We start from the raw sequence: 21,458 nt of genomic DNA on the forward strand, positions 1-21,458 counted from the left end.
TTATGAGGAGAGGCTGAGGGAGCTGGGATTGTTTAGTCTGCAGAAGAGAAGAATGAGGGGGGATTTGATAGCTGCTTTCAACTACCTGAAAGGGGGTTCCAAAGAGGATGGCTCTAGACTGTTCTCAATGGTAGCAGATGACAGAACGAGGAGTAATGGTCTCAAGTTGCAATGGGGGAGGTTTAGATTGGATATTAGGAAAAACTTTTTCACTAAGAGGGTGGTGAAACACTGGAATGCGTTACCTAGGGAGGTGGTAGAATCTCCTTCCTTAGAGGTTTTTAAGGTCAGGCTTGACAAAGCCCTGGCTGGGATGATTTAACTGGGACTTGGTCCTGCTTCGAGCAGGGGGTTGGACTAGATGACCTTCTGGGGTCCCTTCCAACCCTGATATTCTATGATTCTATGATAATAGTCCAGTATCCTGTTTTCCAACAGTGGCCAGTGCCAGGTGCTTCAGAGGGAATGAACAGAACAGGGCCTTTATCAAGTGATCCATCCCATCGTCGAGGCTCAGCATCTGGCAGTCAGAGGCTAGGGACACCCAGAACATGGGGTTACTTCCATGACCATCTTGGCTAATAGCCTTTGATGGACCTATCCTCCGTGAACGTACTGAATTCTTTTTTGAGCCCACTTATACTTTTGGCCTTCACAACATCCCCTGGCAACGAATTCCACAGGTTGACAAGGGCTTTGTGTGCAGAAGTACTTCCTTTGGTTTGCTTTAAACCTGCTGCCTGTTAATTTCATCGGGTGACCCCTGGCTCTTGTGTTATGCGAAGAGAGAAATAACACGTCCCTGTTCGCTGTCTCCGCACTGGTCATGATTTTATAGACTGCTATCCCAGCCCCACTTAGTTGTCTCTTTTCTCAGCTGACCAGTCCCAGTCATCGTAATGTCTCTTTTTATGAAAGGTCTCAGAGCAGCAGCCGGGTTAGTCTGTATCCACAAAAAGAACAAGGAGGACTTGTGGCACCTTAGAGACTAACACATTTATTTGAGCATAAGCTTTCGTGGGCTACAGCTCACTTCGTCAGATGCATCTGTTCGAGTTTTTTCATGAAGTTGAGAGATTTCCACTCCATACGGCTAAATTCAGTGCCTTGCATAATGACAGGTTTCCTTTCCTTTTCTTTTTATGGAAGTTATTCCATCCCCTAATCATGTTATTGCCCTGCTCTGTTCCAGTTCTAATAGATCTTTTTGGAGATGGGGCGTCCAGCAGTGCCCACAGTGTACTAGGCTGGGGGGCGTACCATGGATTTATATGGTGGCATTGTTGACTCTGCCCTTTCTATACACTGGGGAGAATGCATCCGATGAAGTGAGCTGTAGCTCACGAAAGCTTATGCTCAAATAAATTGGTTAGTCTCTAAGGTGCCACAAGTCCTCCTTTTCTTTTTGCGAATACAGACTAACACGGCTGCTACTCTGAAACCTGGGGAGAATGAGTCTTTCCTGCCTCTGCCTTGGGCAGAGGGATTTTCTGGTGGGACATAGGAGCTAAATCCAGGATCCCCAGGCTGCTCACAAATTTCTCCTTCCCAACCAGCACGGCTGAGGGCTCCAGTTACCCCCTCCCCAGCTTTATTTTCCACCTGAGGGGCTGAGGCCAATTTTACCCCTCAAGGTTCAGTGCCCAGCCTTTAATTGCGACTCGCCTTCAGCTCAATATCACCGAACAATCTTCCCTTTATGCTGCCTCGAAACCGGCCGAGCACAGAGCCGGCCCCTTTTCTAAAGCCGAGTGGGCTCTCACAGGAGCCCGGCGTGACACAGCACATCCAAGCACACAGGGGCCCGTTTGTGTCCCAGCCCTGCCTTTCGCCAGCAGGGGCCGAGCCAGCTTATCAGTGATCAGGTTTCCTTTGAAAGGCCCTTTTCCCAGGAGCTTGGAATGTGGAATCTGAGCAAGGTCGTCTGAAAGCAGAGCTGGACTGTGCTTGGGGTACTTGTCGGGGGTGGGGGGTGCGGGGGGTGGGGGAGGGAGGCCCTGTATCAGTCTGCCCTGGCAAGGGGACTGCTCTCCCTCCATCGTTAACCACCCTAGCTGAGAAAGCCTGGTTAGCGTAGGGACGGTGGGGAGTTCTGCCCCCTCTTTAAGTAAGGTGACCCCCCACCCCATGAAATAACGAGACATCTTCTCCCAGAATTTCAGGTCTTTCCAGGACCCAGTGAGCCTCCCAGACAGGGACAGAGCTAGAGTAAGAGCAGTCCCTCTGGCCGTCTCCCCAGAAGAAATCACTTTAGCCAGTGCTCCAAATGCAGCATTGCCAAACCCTCCCTGTTCAAAAATCCTGAGTCAGGCTCACCAAAAATCCCAAGATTATGTACAAATAACAGATTTGCGGTTCTTTTTATTTAGCCTTCTGCTTTTGGGGCCTTTAGGGTGCACCGGGGTCACATGTTGAAGCTTTCTCCACAGCCCTGAGGGCCAGAAAGTGACTTTTTCTTTAAGAATGAAGGTTGAAATCATCACGTCTCCACGTGACTCCAGGAGCTGGGGCTTTAAGGAAAACAAGAATCATCATGAGACTCATGACAAAAATCAGGGGAGTTGGCCACACTGCAAATGCAACCATGGCACTAGAGTTTAGGGTAAGCAAAGAACCTGCAGGTTTTTTCTAGAGCACCTTCCAAGCCAGCTGCAATGCCAGGACACTTCATGGAGTTGACAAGCAGCTGATGAAGAGGGAGCGAGGCGTCTGCAGCGAGAGCTGGAAGATCCAGGAGTTTACTACCAGTGAAAGACTCTGCAACATCCCCTAGGCAGCCTGCAATTGTCCATTCCTAGCAGGGTGTTAGTCGCCATCAGAGACCCCCCAGTTCTGGTGGTAGGCAGGGCTGGCACGTCAGCCTTGAGCCCAGCCATCAGGGAGAAGAGGGAGTTATTTTGCACCGATTCAGAAGCCAATTGTAGGATTCCAGATTTAGATCTGGTCTCAAAAGCTCCACTGGGCCGTAGCAAGCCCCGAGTTCTGGGCTGCTCCCCGTCACGCAGGGCTGAGCTCCATGGGAAAGACGCACTGGGCGAACATAAAATGTGAATTTCAACCTGTGCCAAAGATTGGGGGGGAGGGGCCTATTTCTGCATAAGTGGGGCTTTGTGTGGTTTAGGGGAATTCAGCTAGAAACTGGACTAGCTAAACTGATCTCACACCGAAATGACGTCCACGCAGCCCCTCGCACCAGTTACTATATTGATTTGAAAGCACATTCCCCTTTATGCCCATGCAGCTTCCTCCGACAGCCACACCCTCAGTCGTGTTCGCAAAGCGCAGGCTTGGATGGAGGTAGAAAATCAACCATTGGGGTCAGTGGGTGTTTTATTTTAAAGCCACAGACATTGATGCTGGTTACGGGACGGGGCTGGGACATTAGCTTGGGACGTGGGCGACCGGCGTTCAGCTCCCTGCTCCAGTCACATCTAAATTCCAATTTTAGGCATTTCTGTGAGCCACGAAGTCCCCCTCAGCCTAACCCTGTAGGCGCCTCAGCTCCCTCAGCACCTACAGTTCTGCCGTAAGCGTGTCCTCGGTGCCGGTGTTTCTGCCTCCGGGTGTGCACACAGCTGTCTCCCATCGGTGCCCTGGCACGATCTACGACTGACCCAGGGACAGACGGTTGTCCAGCTGCCTACCTTGCCTGCAGGGCCTGATCCGGCAGATGTGCTCAGAGCGTAACGCCACACAAAACGGCAGAGGAGGAAGACCCCTGTTCAGATCCTCTCTCTTCTTCAGGCAGAGGGGGGAACTGAACTGGGCTCTGCCAGGTCCCGGGGGTGTACCCTAACCCCTGGGCTAACGCTTGTCAGGGAGGCGCTCCTCTTGCTCCCAGATGTGGAGTTAAGCAAGCACCCAACGCGCGCTCGCAAGAAACAGCTTGGGGTGTTTGCAAAATGTTCTAGAGTCAGAGCATTCAGGAGTCACTTCGAGAGGGCAAGTTCTAGACCATTCGTGAAACCCCTCAGGCTCCGGCAGATCACTCTGGGCACAGGGCCTGGCCTGGAGGCGGGGGGGGTTGTTTAAGGCACAAGCCAGGCCATTCTTTTCCCCTGGCACAATGTGTTCCAGAAGCAGAACATGATGTAAGGGGGGGGGATTCCTACAGCCCCCCCGCCCCCCCTCATCCTGCCCTGCGAGGTTCTGATCATGGCTGCAGACAGAAACCGCTTCGGGCTTGCCGCTCAGGGCTAGTGTGGGGGATGCAGACAGAATAGGACAAAGAGGCAGAATAGGACAAAGAGGTAACTCAGGCTGCAGGAAGGAAGCAGGGCAGGTGCAGGGCTGGGAGGCTCCCCCATCGGCCTCAATCCCATTGGACAGGCACAGCCCAAGTAAGGCCACCCCCCCAGCTTCGCAGCCCCTATAAGACACCCGGAGGTCTGGCACCGCTGGCTGAGTGCAAGAAGGGGTCTAGATCGCCTAGTGCTCCTGGGGAATGTCTGCTGAAGAGAAGAGACCTGATTCCTGGCCAGTGGGACTGCAGCTGAAGAGCCCCCCGTATGTAAGTGATGGATCAGGTGCTGGAGGGGGGTGCGGGTGACAGACTGATCCTTGGGGAGAGGCATTTGGGGAGCATGGGGGCTGAATCCAACTCCTAGGATATAGGCATCCAACTCACTAATGCACCAGTGTGTTGGTAGCTGCTGCTGGAAGGAGAGGGCAGGGACCAAGTGGGCCATGGAGCATGAACGCCCCTGCCCTAGAGACGGTCCCTCTAGGGCAGGATCCAGCCACCAGGGCAGGAGAAGGCGCTCCTCCTCCTCCCGCTGCTGCCAGATAGAGCCAGGCTGGGCTATCAGTGCAGCTGCATTTGGTCCTGGGAAGCCTGGTCCCTCCCATGCCCCAGCCCCAACGTGCCCTCAGCTGGGTGGGGAAGAGGAGCAGAAAACACCTGCCAGCCCCCTCCCAGGGGGCAGAGAAATTTGAGGGGGGATGGGGAGATGCCCAAGCACTGGAGGTGAGAATCAGCCAGGGGGAGAAGTCAGGGGAAAGGGGTCAGGACCAGGGAGGGTACAAGGGTAATGTGGCCGGAAAAGCATGAGAGGCTTGAGAAGGGACATAGCCCAGTACAGGGGGTGACGGTGAACCAGGAGAGGAGGGGGACGACCTGTGAACCTCCCTCCACACACTGGAGCCCACAGACTCTGAGCAAGAGGCAGGCTGGTCCCCCAGCCCCGCACGGAGGGGCCTATGCTGGGTGCCCGGCTCCAGCCACCCTCGGCTGTGGCTCCTTCGCCCCTTGGCTAGCGCAGAGAGGCACCAAGCCAGCTTGCAGTTAAGGAAACCCCCATCATGCTGATGGCAGAGACGCCGATCTCCGCTCGGGCACGTGCAGGCGCCACGAGTCAAGCCCGCCCAGAACGGCTTCCCTCTCTCCTTCCTTGGCCACAGCGGTCCCTGGGTTCCTCCAGCAGCATCCTCCCAACAAAGGCCTGTGCGTTAAGGATGAGGTGGCTTACTCCGCATGGGGCTGCTGTCCGGCACTCAGAACAGGGTGCTAAGACTCCCGGGTTCTATTCCTCGCCCGAGGGAAGGCGTATGGTCCAGTGGTTTGAGCAGAGAACTAGGCCTCGGGAAGCTTGGCTTCTGCTCCTGGCTCGAGGAGGAGATGGTGCTCCCCGGATGAGCACAGGATCTTGGAGGCAGGACTGTTGGGTTCTCTTCGTAGCCTGAAGGGAGCAAGATCTAGTGGTTAGAGCAGGGACCAGAGATCTTGGCTTCTGTACCTGGCTCTGCTGAAGTTTTGCTGAGAAGTGCTCTCCAAGTTCAGACCCCCTCTCTGTGGCTCAGTTTCCCCACCTCTCGGCAGCTAGTAGCCCAGCAAGACCACTCCAGCTCCCGAGGGAATCAGATTCGGCTCAAGTGCCACGTTCAGGTTCCTTTAAACATCCTACGAAGCTCAGCCGACGAGAGCGGGCTACAAGGGAAACAGGAGTTGCGGCAGCATCAGGAGCCCAGATAGCGCTTCCGTGGCCTGGCGCAGGAGACAGAAATTGTCCGGAAACAAAGGGACTGTGAATTTCCACAGCAGTTTCCATCCAGGCTGCTCCTGGCACTTTACCACCACTTCTTCTCTTAGCCTCATACCCTCCAACAGGCAGGATTATAGCCCCCATTCATAGGCGCTGAGGTGAGCAGAGTATGAATGGGGCAGAGACCATCTCTTTGTACAACACTGAATGCAGCGGGGGCCCAGTCCCCAGCTCTAGGCACTGCCGTAATACACCTCACAACGGGCAGAAGTAGGTTTGACGTTACAGACCCCAGGCCCCTTCCAATAGCCAGCTGGGAAGGGAGCTGTCATAGCCCCTCCAGTCCCCTGGCCCCTCTGCCAAGACGGGGCCATTGCCTGGGGTGGTTCCGCGCTGGGCTGAGACTTGCCAAGTTCACTTCACACATGGGCCACCAAGTGGCAGCAGCTTCCCGGGGCCACCACGCTAGGCTGGATGTTGAACTGGTGCCGTGGCAGCAATGGGCCCTACAGCCCAGGAAAGAGTTAAGTCCGGCCCATGCCGAGGTTGGCTGGCAGCAGCTGGGAATCCGGCCTGCTGCAGAGTGGGCCTCTTGGACCAGATAGCTCCGGCCATGGGATCCTTCTCAGCACACCCCCTGTCTGCAGCATGCTGCCCAACACTCTCTCTCTTCCTCAGACCTTCCACTCCAGCCTGGAGATGCAGGGGCCTCCTCCCTCCAGCCACAAGCTGGTGATCCTGACCGTGGGGGCGGTCGCGGTCCTCACCGTCAGCATCGTAGGGGTCCTCGTGGCAACATATCTGGGGCGAGCTACCTGCATCCAGGTACAGGGAGGGGATTGCGGGGGGATGTGTTGGGCCTGGCTCCCTGTGCAGGAAGGAAGGGAAATCTGAAAGGAGAGGAGAGGGGCAGGGGGTCCCTAGCTGAGCAGATCAGCTTGCTCCAGGCTAGCAGGGGAGAACAAGGAGGGGAGGGCGACTGGGAGGAAAAGTAGCTAACAGGGATGTCTCCTGGTGACCAGTCAGTGGGGGCTGGCGCATCCCCCTGTTCCCTCTAATCCAGTCTCCTTCCCTTTCCCTCCCTCTTCACCCTGCTCAAGCGAGATGCCTATGGCTACCTGCCTACACAGGTGAACGTCCAGAACGAAGCGTCGCTGCTCCTGGCTCTCAGCGAGCTGGGAGAACAGGGGGTCGCGCCAGGGATAACCTGCGACCTGAGAAACGTGAGTACAGTTGGTTTGGGGTGCCGGGGAAGATGTGGGTGTCCATCATGCATTGCAGGGGTCCCTTCCACACCAAGGCCCCCTCTGTTTCGCCGACAGCCTACACAGGACTACCACTGAGAGGCAGCCACCTCTGGGGTGGGACACAGTGGAGGGCGAACAGCCCACAACAATTTGACCTGAGAGCTGAGAACCAGGTGTGAGAGAAAATCCCACCTCTGATCGGGCTGCAGAATAGGATGATCCCAGCTAGGACTGGTTGCCTCCTACCCAGAATGCCAGGGGGGTCTAATGAACACAGTCCTTGCTCGGTGAGAAGTCTCCACAGCAGCCGCAGACAATGGACACAGCGGAGGCCAGCAGGACAGGCTCCATCGCCATCTGCTCTGGTGTCTCCTCCCCAATGCTTACGCTTCCCAGCTGCATCAGGGCAGTGCCAGGGCCAGGCTAACTCCTGCCATGGGCACAGATCAGCAGGGAAAGTCCCATGTGCTCTGGCCCAGGGAGGAAGCACACAGGAAGCACCAGCCTGTCCCCAGCTCGATCCAGCGCTGTGGGATTAAACACTTCACCTCCCCGCCTAGGGGCAGGAGCTCCCTTGCTGCACCACCCTAACAGCGCCCCAGTCACAAAGCCCTGCCCAGAGGCTACTACAACAGGCTTTCACGGTGGGTTGCTCTTGCTTTCCCCCCTCCCAGCACCTGATGGTGTACCACGGACAGCCAGAAGGGTGTGTGGCCCGGAAGATGGAACCCTCCGACCAGCTGCCATCCTGCCAGGAGCTGGAAAGCTACTTCCAGGCTGTATTGGTAAATAACCGCCCAAGAGATGCTACAGCTGCCCCCCTAACACCTTCCCCCCCATCAGACAGGGCCCCTCAAATCCAGCCGGTCTCTGGGGGTGTGGTGACACTCCTGCTCAGTGGGGATCTGATAAGAGCAGAGGCCAAAGGTGGCTGGCCTGCAAGAGAAGCGTTTCCCCCTCCCCTCTGACTGACGATGGCACTGCCTAGCCTGCAGAGATACTGACTTGTACACCAGAGGCCTACACTGAACCCGGGCTGGAGCGCCGAGGTAGTCATCATTCCCCTTCTCCTCTCCAGTGATAAGAACAGCCAGGCTGGATCAGACCCAAGGTCCATCTAGCCCCCTATCCTGCCTCGCCACAGGGACTCCAGAAGAAAAGTGAGACCCCTGCAGCAGGCAGCAGTGGGATGGCCTCCCCCTCCCCACGTTAAGGGCTCACCCTGATCCCTACCAGAGCCTGACTTCAGTCCTGAAGCTTCAGGTTTTATCTCCCACCCACCATTTCAACTGTTCTAATGCTAACAGTCAGCCAGATCCCGCTCTCCAGCCAGCCCGGCAGGACAGTGCTGGAGTCCGGGGAAGGAGGGCAGTGGCCCAAACCTGGGTAGCTCTGCCACTGCAATTCCACTTACATGTGGCGGGAGGCAGTGGAGCTGGAGCCAAAGGACTTTCTCCACGGATCAGCCACAAGGCAGCCCGGGGCTGAGGCTGAGACGTGCCAGCCCTGCGGCACTGCCCCGCTGGGTCAGAAGGGGCTGAACGGTGGCAATACTAGGCCCAGGTAGCCCCACCCTTACACGCCTGCTGAGCATGCTCTGGTGCAGGTTAAAGGAGCTCAGAAGCAAAGCGGGGTTGGGGGCGGGGGGGGGGCACAGGGCCGCAGGAAAGATGAATCCTTATCTGGGCAGCAGGTTGAGCCTGAGAGGGGACCACAGCATGGATAAGGCCCACAGGCAGAGCCTTCCCCCCCTAAGAACCAGCAGGTCCTACTCGTCCGGACTTTTATTAAGCAATTGAGTGCTGGACCATAGGGGCCATGCCCCAAACTGAAGGCACCTCCGTAGGAAGTGGCCCTGGACAGCAGACTTAAGACGCTCTTTGGCTGATGTATCAAAGCCTCCCACTCAACTGTCTACGATCCCACTGCAGAGAAACGCCACACTGGGGATTACCTTGGATGTTCAGAGCATGGGGACCGGCTCCCTGGGCAGCCTGACCACCCTGCTGTGCAGCAACAAACCCACGTATTTGATCACAGCCTTTGCCCGTAAGTAGCAAGATCCCAGGTGCAAGGCTCTCCAGGGAAATCGCTATGCATGTTAACCAGCTTGGGGCACGTGGAAAAGCCAAGTCTGCAGCCATGAAATAGATCCAGTTTTGCAAGACAGGGCTACGCAAACCTGCGTGAGCAGCCTCCGGAGATTGATGCTGGCCCTGCTAGCCACAGGCTCCATCTTCCCTAAAAGGGGAGTTGCCAGAGTTATTTGGCCAGCTGGATTCAAAAAGTTAATATAGGAGTGACATCACAGTGAGTTGCAGATTTGCCTGACCAAGTCCTGGGCCCTAGTTACATTGAAATGTCCTGTAAGGGGGATCCTGGACAGAGATGCAAAATTAGGGGTGCAGAACTAGGTCTAGGCATAACAAGTTCTCATTACTGTGTTGTCCACACACTTCTACAATAGCTGATTTGACAGCAGCAAAAGAATGGCAACCAATGCAAGCTCTGCTGGAATTAGCTAAAGGCTATTATTCCTTGGTCCGGCTGAGAGCTGCCCCATTTCATGCAGTGGTCTGCCTCTCTGGACAGTCCTACTCAGCAACTCAGGGTTAAGAGAGGATTCCCAGCTCAGTCACTTACTAGGACACATGAAAGAGGTAGTGGAACCCCAGTCCTTTGGGACACTCTAGGCTGGTCAGAGCAATAGGGGGGCGACCGTGCACCGGCTGTGTGCCATCTCTTGTTTCTTCGCTAGTCTCTATGAAAACAACAAAACCCCTGTGACATGCCTACTTGCTAGTCAGGCGTATCTAAGAGCAGAGGTAGCGAGAGCTGATCAGCCATTTATGGCCCATCAGGGCAGAGGAGGGCTATTGCTTACTAACGCTCTTGATTTTGTGTCCACACAGCTTCCCCCAGGCATCACATAAGCATGGTTGCTTAGCAAGCCCAGAGCTCATGCAGGGAACACCAGACTGCAAATCCAGCTATCCCGGCTTACTGTATTAATTCCAACTACATCCACGCGGGATGGCCACGCACACATCTAAGAGTTTCTAGCCTTTGGTTCTATACTTTGGGGGAGAACCAACAAATAATGAGCATGGGATTCTGTATCACTGCTTTGCACGAGATAATCAGTAGCAATAAAATACAGAGATGTGACAAGTTGCCGAGTTACCCGTAGCATCAACATGTATCTAACTAATCAACTCAGAAGCAAAAGCCAGTCTGCAGAGATTCTTCATTCCGTTGTAATTCACATGGGTTTGGTGCCCCCTTAGCACCTTCTGTACTACTCGGTGGGGATACGAGGAAGATATATTAATGACTGACACAGTGATCAATAAAGAGCACCACAAAACAGCCTTTGTCTCAGTGTGGATAATTTCTGGTGCGGATAATATTTCCTAGCAAGCATTCTGCTGCGCAGGAGCGAAAGGTTCCTGAGCAGAGCCTTTGGCTTTTAAATCTTTGTGACAGGGAGAGTCACCACTTGGGTATGTTCTCAGCAGCGGATGTAACGGGGGTTCTGTTGTAGCACATGGATTTTGAATGGGTGGGTTGAGGAGATAAAGTACACTGGGCCCTACAGCCCTTTAAAGACTACAGGCCAGGGCACTGGTGTCCTCACTGCTCCACAGACGCAGCGAGGGAATCTCCACGTATTCTGCACTGCACATGTATTCACCCAGAGGCTGTCTGGTCTGAAAGTAAAGCTCAGATAAGGCCATAGAAACATGATGGTGCCAGACTGCCTCTGGGAACTGCTGAGAGCTTGAAAGTGCAGCCAATCCATTTGCACTTCAGGGCTAGCGGGATGGGTTTAAAGTCCTGGTACATCACAGCTGGAGAGACAGTCCCTGCTGCTTAGGCCTGTATGAAACAATGAGCCTGGTACGGCTCAGCCAGAAGATATTTTTGGTGGGCAAGTTCACATGGCTGAATAAGTCTGAACAGGGAATTTCCAACACAGCTCTCATCCTGATCTGCAGGGCCATCTGCTGGTCCAGCCTTAGGCTTCCTTTAACATACCTAACTCCCACCCTGCAGGATCCCTTGCTACTCTATGGGAGGGGATTCATGAGAAAGCTTGTAGAGTTCTTAGCAAATAGAATGTGCTGAGGTACTTCTGGGCCTTTACCAAATGGCTTCTGTGCTGAAAGCTAGGGAACTGCCTCCTGCTAGAAGGGTGATGGCTTTTAATAAAGAGGCAATTAAAGTTAAAATAAGGCCTCTCCTTCTGCCCCTTCCCCAATGCACAGACGAGAATGGCTCCAGGAGAAGCACACTAGCATCACTCCTGCAAGCAAACACTTACGTACGTACAGCAGCACTCTGGTCATTTAGTCTGAGCTCCTGTATAACACAGGGCAGAAAATTTAATCCAGCGATTCTTGCATGGAGCCCAATGACCTGGGCTGAGCTGGAGTACCTGCTCGAGAAAGACATCCCAGTCTTGATTTAAGGACTCTGAGAATTTACATTCCTTGTGATTCCATTCTGTTGGTCAGTTTCTCTCACCAATAATAATTTGCGCCCTCTCTCTCCTCTGAACCTTGCCAACTTCCACTTCCCACCACTGGCTCTTGTTAAGCCTTTGCTAGATTTAGGAGCACCAAGGTATCAGATCGATGCATAACTCTTCCCTAGGCAGGTAATCCTGTTTGCTTCAATGGGGTTACTCCTGTGAGTAAAGTTACACAACTGATTAAGCGTTTGCAGGATCTGGGCATAGTGGGGAAGGCTCTCAGGGGTTTATTTCCTTTACCACAAAGGTCCCCACGTACCACAAAGCTGAGAAGGGAATATATGTAAGATCAGCAAGCCGGGGATGTTGGTTGGAAGGTTGGATTTGGATTCGGATTCAGTTCAGTTTAAGGCAGCTCAGGATACTGTGGAGTTAGGGGACCTGCACGCTAGAGGGGCTGCAGACTATGCAACGCAGCTTTCCATGGCAGAAGCCCTGTCTACACACAGGCTGTACTGGTGTAGTTAAAGCAATTGACCCTGAGTACATTTATAGCTCTATACAAAGGTGCTTCATACAAATATAGCTATTCCCACACAGGAAGGGGATGCAATACCCCAGTATAAGGCTCCTCTATCCCAGTATAACCAAGTCCAGACTAGGGGCTGTTCTGGTAGATCAGTAAAAAGAGAAGCATTCCCCTAACCGATGGTTATATCAGTACAAAAGCTCTCTCTAAACCAGACCTAAGAGATGCAAGGAATTCCACTTGGACCCAACTAATCTGGTTTAAGTGAAGCCCTCTCCCGCTCTGTAACCTCATGGGCCTAAGGGGGCAGCTTTCCCTGGAGGCGGGTCACCCCATCACTGCAGGGATTCTTGCACCCTGCTCTGAAGCAGCTGGTTCCAGCTTGGAGTCAGGAGACTGGGCAAGGTGCACCCCTGCCAATTCCTATGTGGCTCTAAGAAAATCCATAAGCATGTTCTATAGTTACTTTAGGAGGGAGATGGAAAAAAATTTAACGTTTTTATTAACTGTTACATCAAGAAAAAAAAAATTCCTACCCTCGCCCTGTGATCGCTCCACAGCTACCTGGAGAACAGTGATTAAGTAAGTTGAAGTTATTAGGTTACATGGACTGGAACATGCAGGGCTGAGATTATCCCAATCGCTTGGCAGCGGCAGGGAGGTCAGTACCCCAGTGCCATCACTTCTTCTCCTCTTCCTTTTTGTCCTTGTTCTCCTTGGAGGCCTGAGAGGCCAAGGAACCCATGGCATTACGGATGGCCTCATTGTTGGGGTCGACGCCAGGCAGGTTTTCAAGGACGCTCTGTAGGAACTCTGGATCTTGCATCACATCATAATCATCTTCTTCCTGCACATCCATGTAGAGAGAGTCACTCCCCACTCCCTATCGAGAAGATTGGCTGGGATCTAACAGGCTGGCACTGCTTGCTTGAAACACTCCACCCTGTTAGCAGGTGCTGAGCATGCTAGGGAAGGTTTAAGTGGATTCCAGGAACTCACTGAGCCTGGCAGCTCTTGCTAAGGGAGATGGGAGCGGCTCTGTCGGGAAAGGGGAACCTAGGGTGCGAGCTAAGGAGCCCTGAGGGAGGAACCCCAGCAGCAGCCAATCCTACTGACAACGCTTGAACTGAACTGTTATGCTAACCAAGTCTAAGGAGAGGGGGAGTTTGGACTCCACACAGAGTGGATGTCTTGAGAGATTGGGAAAGGGGTGGCTGGGGAGACCATCACCTTGGTAGGTTCTGATGTGTCCATGGCTGCACTGCTATCAACCTCTCCCGATTCAGCTTGGGCGAACTCTGGAGAGAGAAAAGAAATGTCTTGGCTACTGAGTATTCACCACCACCACCTTCACTGCAATCGTATTTATGCTGGGTTGTCAGCAGGGTGTGTATGTAAAGATATTGAAGGCGACTTGCCTGTGGCAGTTAGCGGGCCAGGAGTTTCACACACCAGACATCCACAATTCCAGGCCTTCAGGTCAGGAGTCTGTCAGCGCTTGATCCCATCCTTGCCTTACCCAGCTGTGCTTATGCATAGCAGCATATGGCAAATCATTCCCTCCCCACTGATCTGCTGCTCCCTGCTACAGACACCATATCAGTCAAGACGTGCCTGGGATAACACTGATGGATGCAGAAGGAAGCCTCAAGGCAGAATAGTGAGAGTTGAGAAAGGAGATTCAGGCCTGAAGTGAAGGTTCTGACACCTCTCGCCCCCAGACAGGTAGAACATTCATGGAATTCAGGCCCACTCAGACAAGCACTCACTAACTTTGTGCCTCTCCATTTTTGGGTGCCCAACCTCTGTCAGACGTTGATAGGTGTCAAGAACCTGCTGCTGTCTCTGAATTCACTGGGACAGCTCAGTCAGCACAGGATTTGTCTTCAGGGATTAGACAGATGTGCTACATTCTAGCCACTCACCTGGCCCTTGCAGAGACATCTGCATGGCATAAGCAATCTGCTCCTCTTCTGTCATGCTGCTAAGGTCGGGCAGGCCAGCTCTACCAAACTCCTGCTGGGTGATCGTCATCTTCAATAAGGCATCGTCTGAATCTAGCACAGGGATAAACAGAGTACACATTCCTAGAGCAATTCCCCAACAAATTCTATATTCAGAGAAGAATCCCTGCCCACCACTGAAGGGCAGCCACTTCTGGGGTGGAATGAGACAGCTGCACAAAGCACACAGCAACAATGCACAACAGTTCAGGACAGGAAAAAATACTGCATCCAACTGAAAGTGCAGGGGCAGTTTTTTAGGGAAGGCAGAATGTAGATACCCAAGTAGGGAGTGGGCTGAGATACCGGGGCTAACCGTATTCTTGTGGAAAGTGTCATGGGATCTCTAGCCAGTACAAGTGATCAGGGCCTTCTTTTACATCTCAAGTGAAGAGGAACACCACACTGGAGGGATATAAGGAATTACCATGTTGAAAGGAAGTGCACCCCTCCCTAATGAATCCCCTGCAGCGCGTAGGTGTCCATCCCACCCAAATGCAACCCAGGCCCTGCTTAGCACTGGAGGCTGGACACAATCTCAGTACAAAATGATCTGGCTGCATCAGCAGACTCCCCCGCCCCGCTGCATTGAACTCGCTGCTTTGCTCTGCTCACCCCGGCTCCTCCAAACGAAGAGGGATTAGATCCCCCGCCTGGTTTCTTACCATCCCCACCAGTGGCTGTAATTCCTGCCTCAGCAGCGGAGGCAGCTGCAGCTCTCCTGGCCTCTTCCTCCTGCCGCTGCCTCTGCTCCTCCATGGATACACGCAGCGCCTGTGGAGCAGACAATGGGGTAAACTCAAAGCAACAGCACGTTCACAAACAGTTCGGCTCCTTCAAAGCCATTCTTGGTTCCACCATCTCTTACCAGAGCCAGTTCTGGGTCCGCGCTGGGATCGACTCCAAACTCAAAGTCGCTAGCGCCAAGGCCAAGCATGGCACCGCCCTCCCCAGCCAAAATGGGGGAACTGATGAGGGCATCGGCAAGGCTAGGGCCAGGGGGAACAGTCACCAGGTGGGAACCAGTCCCATCCTTGCCGTTTAAGGTGTTAATGAAGGCAGTCAGCTTGTCTGTGTTGGCTTCCTAGGGGAGGGAGAGAGAGAGGGGGAGGGAAAGAGAGAGGTTAGAACCCAGACTGACTTCCTCCCATTGACTTGGCTCAAAGGAAACGATGCTGGGCTGCCCTATGAACTGTAATAACCCTGACGTCCTCTTACCAGCTGGTGTTCAGGAAGGGAACTCATCTATAAACACAGAAGTACAGAGAAGAGTGATCAGTATGCACCCGGGGTACGGAGACACACCACATTTCAGAGCTGGAAGAGGCCATCTATATAATGGGCCCCCTCCAATGGGCAACTGATTAACCCCCCCAGGAAGTCCCTGTGCAAAGTGAGGACAGTTGACCTGGAACATTGCTCTATTCAATTCATCCTGAGTTTGCTCGTGTTTTAGAGTCCTGCTCAAAGGAAGTGCCAGTAGTTTCCTTTCATAGTGCTGTGACCTCACTGGAGGATCAGGAACCTTACGGCCTGGGTGCCATCTGACAGTCAGCCTGAGGGTGTACCAGCAACACTAGAAATGAGATTGTTCCCAACAACCAGAAGAAACTTTGGCCTATTTCTCCTCTAACATGGGCACCACATGTCTTGAATACAGCACTAATTTTCATACTATTGCCCTCCACCAGAATCCATGTTACACTGAGGTTTTGCTCTATCTATCCAGATAGAGCAGTTCAATGTGATACGGCAACAGGCCACTCTGCTTTGCAGCTTGCTCATCAGCTACGCTGGGAATGGTTGTGGTAGATTTCTGGGATTCAGCCGTCTCAGTTTAGGGAATAAAACATCATTCTCCGCTGAGTATGAGTTGGCCTGTAGGAAAGACGGTTGGCTGGGGTATCATCCTGGCATCACTGATGCCACCCACACTCTAATGATCAGGAAAGAACAGTCACAGAACTTAAGCAGGCCCTGTGAAGGCTGCTCCCTCCGGAAATCTGGAAGTGGAGTAGGGATTATTGGGGAAGAGAAGGGAAAACCGCCAAACCAATTATTTTTCCCTCTCACCTGGAATGTCATTACCAGCTTGGTTCCAAAATCAACCAAAGTCTTTTAAATTGGTGATAAGATTCTTTCATAGCCACAGTGTTGCAGCTCAGAAACACCACTCGGAGGCATGGGGTGACAGACCCTGGATGGAGAGGGGTCACCTCACAGGACTAGATGCCAGACCGACAAAATTCAACCACATTTTTATTCGCAACAATCTCCACTGTTCCTTAGCCTTATACCACAATACAGCCCTCTGCCCAAGGATGTCAGAAACCAACACTGACTAATGTAGCTTGTGACTCACAGAGGTGTGTTCCAGATCATTAATTATATTTCATGAACACTAATTGAAGTCTTTGATGCATGGTTGCAAGGGAATATGGGAACTTCACACTGCCTTAGAGGTTTCATCCTAAGGATGGGTTGGGGTTTTTCATACAAAGGGCAAAGTATGTTTTGCATACAAAGGTTTGTGCCACCTGAATGAAACTCAGAATTACAGCTGGCTTTCTATTTTCAGCCAGAACGCTGTGAAAACGCAGGTGACTAAAGCATGCAGAAAAGAAGTTAAAAAAAATATATATTAAAAGACGTCCTTCAATACCTTCATTTATAGAAACAATTTTAAAAATCCAATTTGTTTTCTTTTTGCCCTTCACTGATGGTGAGTCTAGACCAGTCAATTTCACCTTTAGTTAGAGTCAGTTTCACTAAAGCATTAGCAGAAGCCTGAAATGTTTGGGTAGGAAACACAGCAGGGGAATATTTGAGAAGAGAATCTCCTTTGGAATCTGCAAAATATTAATGGAAGGATTTCTGTTGTCTGAACAGATCAGCCTTAAAATCCCTGCTGAAGAGATTAAGATGGGGGAATTGTGATAGTATTCTTCACTGGTGTTCCCAGATAGATAGGAGACAAGTGTTTGAAAATGAGATGTAAACCCCTGGCTGGAGTTTGAATTTCAAAGACTCTTGGGAGATCAGTTTAAAACTCTCACCTCTTCTCCAAAGTTGATAATGTCAACATTTACTTTCTCCTTTTTAAGGCGCTTTGCCAGTTTCACCAGCTGCAATAAAGAGAAAGGAGTGTTAGCCTTTCATCACTTGTCTTCAGCTCCTACATCTCCTCCACGTAACAGAAAGCAGACAAAAGTGCATGGGATTCGTTCATCAGGACACAAAGTCAGATATAAAAGCATCTAATTTACAGGTGCCAGTCTATACAAGCTTCATAGTAAGAGATTATTTCTGAACAGTAAAATGTTTGAAAGGTTTCATCTCCATTATACTCCTATGAAAACCAAATAGGCCAGAACTTAAAATCAATCCTTAAAGCCAGCAAGCTTCTTTTAAAGAGACACACGGACAATCTGAATTACATTACGTTACCTTTTTAATTGTATGTACGTTGACTTAATTAAAAAGGCACCTATCTAAAATTCTGAATGTTTTTATATTAAAAAAAAAAAAAAAAAATCCAGACAAATACAATTAAGAGTTCAGACTTCTGACTGTTTGATACTTGAAGGCTTTTTTAATACTGCAGCAAGACATTTAAGCATGTTCTGATGCATGATGCAATTTAAATTCCCTCACCTACTGGGGGCAGATTTAAATTTTCACAGTTGCAGGGAAATTATGGGGCGGTCAGACAATTATTTAATCACAACACATGTTGAGATTCAAAAAGTTAGAGAGTTATAACTGTTAAAACACAAATTGTCAACATCACATCAAAATATACAAAGTAAATATCCTTAAATCAAACTCTAAGTTCTCAAGCAGCATTTTTCAATGGAAATATTTTTTCATGGGTTTGTAAGTGTACAGCGAAATCAGTGTTTACCAACATTTACCTACAGAAATGGAATCCTTCCAAGCCTATGTATAGAATAGGATAAATGAGGCTCTGTTTTGATAGAAACCTGTATTGCCTGGAAGCTGAGTTAGTTTATTTGCATCATTCCTTCTTTTCCATTTTCACACCCACCCTCCCACCCCCTTTCAGTAGCTCACATTCTAGTAGCAGGATTTATCAGCTAAAGAGTCGTCTCATTGGGACATAAGCTTTGAGCCTTGCAGTTCTTGATACAGATTCAATAAGATTGCTGTAATATGAATGCTCATTAAGATTTCTCAGAACCAGGTTTTCTGGATATAAAGACTGACCAACATAGTTCAGAAACGCATTGAACAGTTCCAGTTTCAAGAAAGCAGCTATTATTAGGTACTTGATATCAGGGTGATGAAAGCAGTATAAACACCTAGATAAAGAAATTGCTCTGAAAACTGAAGGCACGTCTACATTTAAAAGGCTGCACTGGCTCTCCCATCGACACAGAGCTGTCTACACGGGGGTTAAGTTGGTATAACTACGTCACTCTGAGGAGTGGATTTTTCACACCAAGTGAGAGTGCCATAGTTATATGACATAAGTCTGAAGTGTAAACCAGACCTGAGGGTTTACCATCACGGATTAAACACACCCATGAAATTGCATCTAACTGGTCACGCTTTACTCACATCTTTCTCGTTATCTTCCACAGGGCTCCCAACAAAGGCAATGATACGCATCTTGTGATTCTTGCCTTGACGATGTTTCAAAGCCAACTGGAAAATAAGAGTTGTCATCCAAGGTGAACATAAGAACGGCTATACTGGGTAAGACCAAAGGCCAGTATCCTGTCTTCTGACAGTGGCCAGTGCCAGCTGCTTCAGAGGGAATGAACAGAACAGGGCTATTATTGAGTGATCCACCCCAACGTCCTGACTCCGCATCTGGCAGTCAGAGGCTAAGGACACCCAGAGCATGGAGGTGCATCCAGGACCATCTTGGCTAATAGCCATTGATGGACCAATCCTCCATGAACGCATCTAATTCTTTTTTGAGCCCACTTATACTTTTGGCCTTAACAAGATCCCGTGGCAACGAATTCCACAGGTTGACTGTGCATTGCGTGAAGTAGTACCTCCTTTGGTTTGTTTTAAACCTTCTGCCTGTTAATTTCATTTGGTGACCCCTAGTTCTTGTGTTCTGTGAAGGGGTAAACAACACTTCCCTGTTCACTTTCTCCACACCACTCATGATTTTAGAGACCTCTGTCATATCCCCCCCTTAGCCGTCTCTTTTCCAAGCTGTACAGTCCCCGTCTTTTTAATCCTCAAAAGGAAGCTGATGGTGACTGATGTACCAAGAAAATGTAAATGCCCAGGAGGGAGAGGAGTTGCGTGGGATGGAAAAAATGGGACATTGTACATACACACCTTGGAATAATGGGATGAACCTGAACTAAATACCAGGAGACACTTTTATGAAGCCAGATTCGTTAGACTGAGGAGTATTTTCAAGATGATATTATCTGTAGTGTAATAAGCTGCTTTTAAGAGTCTGCTGCTTCCACAACATGTTTTATAAGGAACTGGCACTAGTAATGCCACTTCTCTATCAAAGGATTCCAGCATAACAAACATTAGTTTAGTTGCATTTGTGAGGCAGGTATTATGATCCCTATTTCGCACCCAAGGAAACTGAGGCAAAAGAGAATCATTAAGTGACTTACTCGATGTCTACACGGCAACTCCATGCCCACGGCTAGCCTGTGCAAGGGGACTCAGGCTCACAGGGCTCAGGCTGCAGGACCGTTTCACTGCTATGTAGATGTCTGGGGTCAGGCTGGAGCCCAGGCTCTAGGACCCTGCGATATGGGAGGGTCCCAGAGCTGGGTCTGAGCCCAGAAGTCTACACAGCCATGAAACAGCCCTGCAGCCCTAGCCAGCTGGCATGGGCCAATGGTGGGTTTTTCTTTGCTATGTAGACATAAGTAAATCTGTGGCAGAGCTGGCAACAGACCAGAAGGTCGGCCTCCAAGTCTTGTGCCTTAACTACAAGACCATCGTTCCCCCCAGGGCTTTGGAGCGGAGCCCGGAGTGCGGAACAGCAGGTTTCTGCCTGTAGCTGGAGCGGAGCACAGCTCCAAAGCCCTGGTTCCCCCTCTAAATATATAGAGTAATAGCTTTCCAGATGTACACACCAGAGGATGACATGAGAAGCACATATACCAGTACACAGCGAAAGTACAGGACAGAAGGGAGTGACTAAACCTTGAGACCTATTCCAGATGTTTCAGGGTAACAAATGCACCTCTCCTTTGTGGGTGCGAATTGACGGAATTTGGCCCCTGTAAATTGGCTGCACATACATGAGATATATTGCAACTGTAACCCAGCAATTTGGTAGCAAATAAAAAGCCATCTCCACAGACTCAGATTCTCTCTAGTTTATATTTCTCTTTCTTCCCCTTCACCAAACAGCCTCCTTGATTTTCCCACACTCAACTTCTCAGTAGAATTATTCACCACGGTAGCAGACTGGATTACATTAAATCCCATAACCTGGCTCAATTCCAACTCGGGCAGTTACATGTCACTTGTCTAAATTCACCTCACACTTTCAGATGAAGACATTTAGTATCCTAAACTATGATGAGACTTTATTACAACAATACCAAGCCCTTATCTAGCACTTTTCATCCTTAGATCTCAAAGTGCTTTACAAAGGTGGTCAGTATCACTATCTCTATTTTACAGATGGGGAAACTGAGGCACGGAAGTGGCATGAATTATTCAAGGTCACCCAGCAGGCCAATGGCAGAACCAGAAATAGAAGCTAGGTCCCCGAGACACAGTCCAGTGCTCTACCTATGAGGCCACACTAACAGTAAGCAGAATGCTTTAGGATGAGAGCGGTTATAGAAATACAAGACGATGACTCATTTAAGAAAAGTCACGAACAAGGTGTCACTTACATGAGCAACTCGGATTCCTGTACAAAAGGTAATTTTCCCTTTGGGTTGCACCGTGTGTAATTTGGAAAGGATCCGTCCTGTGTCTGGGGTAAGTGTGGTCAACACTTCACAGTTACTAGAACAATATAAATGGTTGCATTGTTATACGAAGTCCTATCAAACTTCCCAATACCCCTTGTAAGGTAGTATCCTTTTGCAGGTGGGGAAACTGAGGCACAGGGTCACCCACAGTCACATGGAGAAAACAGCAGAAGCCAGTTATCCCTAGATCTGTGCTCAATACACTAGATCAGTGTTTCTCAGCCTTTTCAGGTTGGCAACCTGAAATGTGAGGTCAAAAGTGTGTGTAACTCCCTTACAT

At 50.7% G+C, this 21,458-nt stretch overlaps 2 protein-coding genes across 5 annotated transcripts in view; one reads left to right on the top strand and one right to left on the bottom strand.

Moving 5' to 3' along the window:
• Positions 1 to 664: 664 nt before the first annotated feature.
• On the top strand, positions 665 to 10,584 carry LOC119564118. 3 transcript variants are annotated; one of them, XM_043535544.1, is made up of 6 exons: positions 665 to 1,919; positions 6,660 to 6,806; positions 7,082 to 7,204; positions 7,903 to 8,013; positions 9,160 to 9,277; positions 10,141 to 10,584. In XM_043535544.1, exons 1-6 carry the CDS (start codon positions 1,902 to 1,904, stop codon positions 10,173 to 10,175), a joined length of 552 nt encoding a protein of 183 aa, XP_043391479.1. In that variant the 5' UTR covers positions 665 to 1,901; the 3' UTR covers positions 10,176 to 10,584. The 3 variants fall into 3 exon arrangements, with proteins under 3 accessions (XP_043391479.1, XP_037738830.1, XP_037738829.1); XM_037882902.2 differs by lacking the exon at positions 665 to 1,919 and adding an exon at positions 1,965 to 4,510; XM_037882901.2 differs by lacking the exon at positions 665 to 1,919 and having other exon boundaries at positions 4,553 to 6,806.
• Positions 10,585 to 12,716: 2,132 nt separating this feature from the next.
• Positions 12,717 to 21,458, bottom strand: part of LOC102940695 (26S proteasome non-ATPase regulatory subunit 4) — a 74,279-nt gene continuing 65,537 nt past the window's right edge. For both annotated transcript variants that reach the window (XM_043535543.1, XM_037882900.2), the window contains 8 exons: positions 21,098 to 21,212; positions 18,816 to 18,902; positions 17,291 to 17,359; positions 15,103 to 15,318; positions 14,900 to 15,008; positions 14,157 to 14,288; positions 13,462 to 13,529; positions 12,717 to 13,078 (listed from right to left, as the gene is read on the bottom strand). In XM_043535543.1, the coding sequence (XP_043391478.1) occupies positions 12,911 to 13,078; positions 13,462 to 13,529; positions 14,157 to 14,288; positions 14,900 to 15,008; positions 15,103 to 15,318; positions 17,291 to 17,359; positions 18,816 to 18,902; positions 21,098 to 21,212 (964 nt within the window). In that variant the 3' untranslated portion in view covers positions 12,717 to 12,910. The remainder of the gene's footprint in view (positions 13,079 to 13,461; positions 13,530 to 14,156; positions 14,289 to 14,899; positions 15,009 to 15,102; positions 15,319 to 17,290; positions 17,360 to 18,815; positions 18,903 to 21,097; positions 21,213 to 21,458) is intronic.

This window comes from Chelonia mydas, chromosome 24 (genome assembly GCF_015237465.2).
Source record: "Chelonia mydas isolate rCheMyd1 chromosome 24, rCheMyd1.pri.v2, whole genome shotgun sequence".
Classification (NCBI taxonomy): domain Eukaryota; kingdom Metazoa; phylum Chordata; order Testudines; family Cheloniidae; genus Chelonia; species Chelonia mydas.

Bases quoted from the DNA above. Each gene is read 5' to 3' on its own strand.
- LOC119564118 (XM_037882901.2), top strand. From the start codon at position 6,519: ATGCCGAGGTTGGCTGGCAGCAGCTGGGAATCCGGCCTGCTGCAGAGT. The intron at 7,205-7,902 runs GTGAGTACAGTT...CCCCCCTCCCAG, and splicing joins TAACCTGCGACCTGAGAAAC to CACCTGATGGTGTACCACGG. The intron at 8,014-9,159 runs GTAAATAACCGC...ATCCCACTGCAG, and splicing joins GCTACTTCCAGGCTGTATTG to AGAAACGCCACACTGGGGAT.